This window comes from Aegilops tauschii, chromosome 3 (genome assembly GCF_002575655.3).
Source record: "Aegilops tauschii subsp. strangulata cultivar AL8/78 chromosome 3, Aet v6.0, whole genome shotgun sequence".
Classification (NCBI taxonomy): domain Eukaryota; kingdom Viridiplantae; phylum Streptophyta; class Magnoliopsida; order Poales; family Poaceae; genus Aegilops; species Aegilops tauschii.
In genome coordinates, this window is record NC_053037.3 from 345686292 (window position 1) to 345691678 (window position 5387).

Genomic DNA, 5387 nt, shown 5'->3' on the forward strand with positions numbered 1-5387 from the left:
GTTTGTCGAGATCCGATGAATTGTGGGTTTATGATCAAGATTATCTATGAACAATATTTGATTCTTCTCTGAATTCTTATATGCATGATTTGATATCTTTGCAAGACTCTTCGAATTATCATTTTGGTTTGGCCTACTAGATTGATCTTTCTTGCAATGGGAGAAGTGCTTAGCTTTGGGTTCAATCTTGCGGTGTCCTTTCCCAGTGACAGCAGGGGCAGTAAGGCACGTATTGTATTGTTGCCATCGAGGATAAAAAGATGGGGTTTATATCATATTGCTTGAGTTTATCCCTCTACATCATGTCATCTTGCCTAATGCGTTACTCTGTTCTTATGAACTTAATACTCTAGATGCATGCTGGATAGCGGTCGATGTGTGGAGTAATAGTAGTAGATGCAGAATCGTTTTGGTCTACTTGACACGGACGTGATGCCTATGTTCATGATCATTCCTAGATATTCTCATAACTATGCGCTTTTCTATCAATTGCTCGACAGTAATTTGTTCACCCACCGTAAAATATGCTATCTTGAGAGAAGCCACTAGTGAAACCTATGGCCCCCAGGTCTATTATCCATCATATTAATCTCCCGTCAACTAGCTATTTCTGTTGCCGTTTATTTTGCAATCTTTACTTTTCAATCTATACAACAAAAATACCAAAAAAAATTATCTTATTATTTGTATCAGATTTCACTTTTGCAAGTGGCCGTGAAGGGATTGACAACCCCTTTATCGCGTTGGTTGCAAGGTTCTTAATTGTTTGTGCATGTATTAGGGATTTGCGTGTAGTCTCCTACTGGATTGATACCTTGGTTCTCAAAAACTGAGGGAAATACTTACACTACTTTGCTGCATCACCCTTTCCTCTTCAAGGGAAAACCAACGCATGCTCAAGAGGTAGCAGTGCTGCTCTCGTCTACCTCACGAAGGCCTCAACTATGTTGGCTGCCATCGCTCCCGCCGTCATACCACACCGTCGACTCGCTCCGACCACCATTCGAGGAACCCTTATGTGCCAGCTCCCCGACGATGGCCCCTCTCCGCCCACAACAACTTGATCTGGTCCGTGTTCCAGCTGTCGTGGCTACACTAGTAGGCGGCAAGGTTGCTACAACAAGGCCAACGTCTAAGAATTATCGGCGAACCTTGTGTGGCAGTTTCACCGTGGCCACAGAGCTCTCCTTCCAAAGGAATCCGGGGTCTTCTTCCCCCACCTTGCCCCGAGAACACCTCCTCCTCCCGCCTTCTTCCTCTAAGCCTCTCCCGCCACCGCACCGACCCATCCACCAACCAGGTCACCTCCCCCGCCTTCCACCTCCCCCCCCACCGCCACCTACGGCCCCGGAGGTTCGGCCCGGCGTCGCACCCCAGATCCGCATAGCTGGAGGCGGTCATGATTCGCGGCCCGAGTCACAACTCTAGTGAGGTGGGCCATGTGGCTAGGAGCCACGACCTCCCGTACATGCCGGAGCTAGCTTGCCTCGCCTAGAGCACCGCCTCGAGCCATGGCTCTCACCTCCAATGCCGAGGCGTGGGAGGCACTCTGACGTGGCATCGGCCTCCCGCCAGCTTTACAAGTTGGTCTAGGATGGAGGAGGAGTAAGAGAAATGATACACTGATGAGTGAGCCCTATATAGTTTAACAGTTCAATAAAACGGGTATGAATTTTCCTTGGCATGTTAGCACTGACAATGGACCCATGCTATCATATATTGCGTCAAAACGCAGTCAATCGAGATTTTAGTGCTTTTGGCAAACAAAAATCAATGGTTAAAGGGACAGTGGTATCCTCAGCCCACCAGGGTTCAAACCCTGCTGCTCGCATTATTTCTGGATTTATTTCAGGATTTTGGGCGACGCGCTTTCAGTGAGGAGACATTCCCGTCGACGACGAGGCGATTACGATGACTTCGTAAATCTCAAGATGATATGTCGGCTCAGTCTCTCGAAGATGCTCATAGCAGGGTTAGAGTGTGCGTGTGTGCGTTTATAGGGATGAGTGTATGCGCGTTTGTATGAGCTTTGCGTCTGTACTTAAAAAAAATGATGGTTTTTGCAGATTGATAAAACGGTGACTTTTTCTTTATCCATCGTGCCCAATTACGGTGGTTTTTGGCAATTTACTCTCCCAGTCCCGACGCCGCGGTCGCAGCCGCAGCCGCAGCCGACTGGACGCCGCAAGCCGCGCGCAGCGCCGGTGAAGAGCCGGACCTGTCACCTCCTCCGCTCCCGTCAGTTCCGGCCACTTCACTGCGAGCCCCACTGACCCTCAAAGGCCTCAACATGGCAGGTCTGCTGCTGCGTAGATTCATCGGGATCCAGCCCCGGGCGCCGATGACCGCCGCCGGTGGAGCCGCGCTCTTCTACGCCTCGTGTCCCTCGTCGCCCCGCACCGTCGTACGAGACCAAACTCTAGACTCGCACCCATTTATCCTCCGCTTTGCTTCGTCCATCTCGAGGCGTCCCTAACTGAGGGGAGAAACAAGTTTTTGTATGCCTCACCGTGCCCCATGATTGCAGGCGCACCTGGAGGTGAGGGGGGAACAGGCCGCTGCTGAAGCTGGTGAGCTGCAGCCCCGTTCGTTTTAAACCTCTTTCGACCTAGATCTCCTGGCTCTTGATTGTGTGCATTAACCTAAATTTACATCTCTGCTTATTTATATCTTTTTTGCCATATTATGCCATCTCCTGATGCACGCTTCTGAGTTTGAGGCCAGGTGAGGAGAGAACTCCGCAATTATTTAGAACAACAATGAACTCAGACGAATTATGTAGGCAGATGAACCTCGGTAGAGTGCATTGAGGGCAAACCGGAAACAATCTCGTATTTTCATGTATTCATTAGAGGCTCAATGATTTAATTTTACAAACGAAAACTTATCTTTTTGCAAAAGAAAAAAAAGGCAATCAAGCTGTACTAACTTGGGGTCCTAACACCTTACTTTGTGATTCTCAGTAGGAAAAATATCTGTATCAGCTGTCAGGATCACCTTTTCCTGCCCTTGATTAATGCTTGCCTAGTTAATCCATACTGCTGTGACTGCATGTGACGCTAATAATTCCAGTCCTGTAAAAAAATAAGTATGCATTTGTATTGTTTCAGAATTATCAAAGAAGAGTTGTATCCCATGCAATTCAAAGGATCTGCACGCCATGTCAGAAGATTCTGCTAAAAAGTCCCTTGAACAGGTTTCTTTCTCATACTTTGTTATAGTGAAGAACTTGATTAAGACCAGTGCTATTCCATTGATTGACCCCTTGAAAACAGGTGACTGGTTGGGAACTGAAAAATGAAGGTGACATTTTGAAATTACACAGAGCATGGAAGGTGAAGAATTTTGTAAAAGGACTTGAGTTCTTTCAGCTTGTTGCTGCTGTTGCTGAGGAAGAAGGTCTCTTCTTTTCCTCTGTTCCACATATTCACATTGTCTCATTTGTCAAATTCAATAAAAAAAATTTGCTGGAAAGTTTCTAATGTCCAACTGGCTTCCTGTCCTACAGACCTCAATCCTCATTGTAATGGAATTTAAGAATATCATTGGCACATACATACCGCAGCAAGTCGTACTGCTAATAATTATATGCTCAGTACCCCAGTATCTTCAGTTCTTCACAGTGATATCAATTGTCTGCGTTCTTAACTGAATTCCACATAAATATACATCATAGCTACCCAGCCCTCTCTAAACCTGGGACCTCCTAAATAAATGTTATCAACGAATTACTCGAAGATTTCAGAAGATATATTTCCCCTCATTTATCCATGGTTGTGATAATCAAACTACTTTCGTTCAAACTTTGCTATGTATGTGTTGCATTTGTTCAAGTTACATACTGCAATTCCATTTAGCATGATGAGAGATTTTATTTTACATTTCTAAAGGAAAATGCTACTGAAATTGGTCATGATTTTTTTTTAATTCACTCAGAATCCAACAATTTTCTTGGCATGTCTTGTTTGTTCGTTTCAGTAACAATCTGGGCAAAGTATGTTTAAACAGTTATGTTTTCTCAGGTCACCACCCAGATCTTCATCTCGTCAGTTGGAACAATGTGAAAATCGATGTCTGGACTCATTCAGTCAGTAAGTGTTTCATATGGTTATTTTGGCTAATTGATTTTGACTTCACATTTACTCTAGGATTTCACGGACTGTCTTTTAGTCAAATCTCTCTTTAAAAATTTGAGTACTCGCCTCACTACTTTTCACAATGAATCTTATCAATAACTACCTATGCTTGATTTCTGAGAAAAACGTAGCAGCATTGTTATAGTAGATTATTAAATCCCTGGGACCTAGTAAACCAATTTTTGTGCTGTAGTGAACAGGGACGGTGTACTAGCTATTCAGTTGCTTTTTTAGGAACACTGACAGGTTGACAGTGGTATGATGTATGACCTAATTTTTAAGCAGCAGGCCAAATGATCATGTTCAAAACATTTGCCGCTCATGCTTCAAAGATTATTCCCATGGTTGTTAATTTTGTTAATACCATGATAAAGTACTTTAGATGTTATGAATGTATTGATGATATCGGGTTCGAAGTCTTTTGAGCATGCAAAATTCATAGATACTTAGGTGCTTGCTGCCTATTGGCAGTTAGGCGTTGTCATGATAAAAAAAATGCGTATTTCTTATAGGGAAATTTGATCAACTTAAAATGAAGAGAACGAGCCATAAAAAACTGGTTCATTCATCGTGAACCAATGCTAAAAAACACAAGCAAAATAAAGGACTCACCAAGATGTTTGTTTATAATTATTTGTTTATCGTGGTATCAGGAGGTTTAACAGATAATGACTTCATCCTTGCTGCAAAGATCAATGAACTCAAGCTAGAAGGCCTTTTGAGCAAGAAAAAGGCTACTTCCCATGAGTAGCTTTGGGAGATCAAGCAAATGACCCTTGTTTTGCATGCTCTCTGTTTTACTACCTTCGTCCCATAATATAAGAGCGTTTTATACACTAGTGTAGTGTCAAAAACGTTCTTATATTATGAGAGTAACTTTTAATGTGTAGACCCCAAGAAATGTCCTTTTATATTGTCTGTGATGATTGTACATGCCGTTCCAAAATGAGTACTTCCGATGTGAATTCCACTTAACCTTTGGTGAGATCTATCCGTTCTGGGCGATGTGTTTCTCTGATGATACGAATCTGGGTGCCATGTCTGTATCTTCTGAATATATTCAGTAGTTTGAAGGTGCCATGTATGCAATGGCGTAGATATATTATGATCATCTACCGTGTCGCCAAAATATTCGAGGCTTCCTAGGCTCTGTGTAACACCCCACCCATGGGCTGTCACCCTATACTTCGTAACCGGGCTTGGGCTACGAGATGGGCCGTCCATTGGAGGTTTGTTTCCACACGGCATAGC

The 5387-nt window shown here is 43.8% G+C and overlaps 1 protein-coding gene across 2 annotated transcripts; it reads left to right on the forward strand.

Moving 5' to 3' along the window:
* Positions 1-2078: 2078 nt before the first annotated feature.
* Positions 2079-5111, forward strand: LOC109749292 (pterin-4-alpha-carbinolamine dehydratase 2, mitochondrial). Of its 2 annotated transcripts, XM_020308260.4 has the most exons (7): positions 2079-2204; positions 2298-2404; positions 2528-2570; positions 3111-3196; positions 3276-3399; positions 4023-4091; positions 4790-5111. In XM_020308260.4, exons 2-7 carry the CDS (start codon positions 2342-2344, stop codon positions 4885-4887), a joined length of 483 nt encoding a protein of 160 aa, XP_020163849.1. In that variant the 5' UTR covers positions 2079-2204; positions 2298-2341; the 3' UTR covers positions 4888-5111. The 2 variants fall into 2 exon arrangements, with proteins under 2 accessions (XP_020163849.1, XP_040259949.1); XM_040404015.3 differs by having other exon boundaries at positions 2103-2404.
* Positions 5112-5387: the final 276 nt, after the last annotated feature.

Bases quoted from the DNA above. Each gene is read 5' to 3' on its own strand.
- LOC109749292 (XM_040404015.3), top strand. From the start codon at position 2,291: ATGGCAGGTCTGCTGCTGCGTAGATTCATCGGGATCCAGCCCCGGGCG. The intron at 2,405-2,527 runs GTACGAGACCAA...CCATGATTGCAG, and splicing joins CCTCGTCGCCCCGCACCGTC to GCGCACCTGGAGGTGAGGGG. The intron at 3,400-4,022 runs GTCTCTTCTTTT...ATGTTTTCTCAG, and splicing joins TGCTGTTGCTGAGGAAGAAG to GTCACCACCCAGATCTTCAT.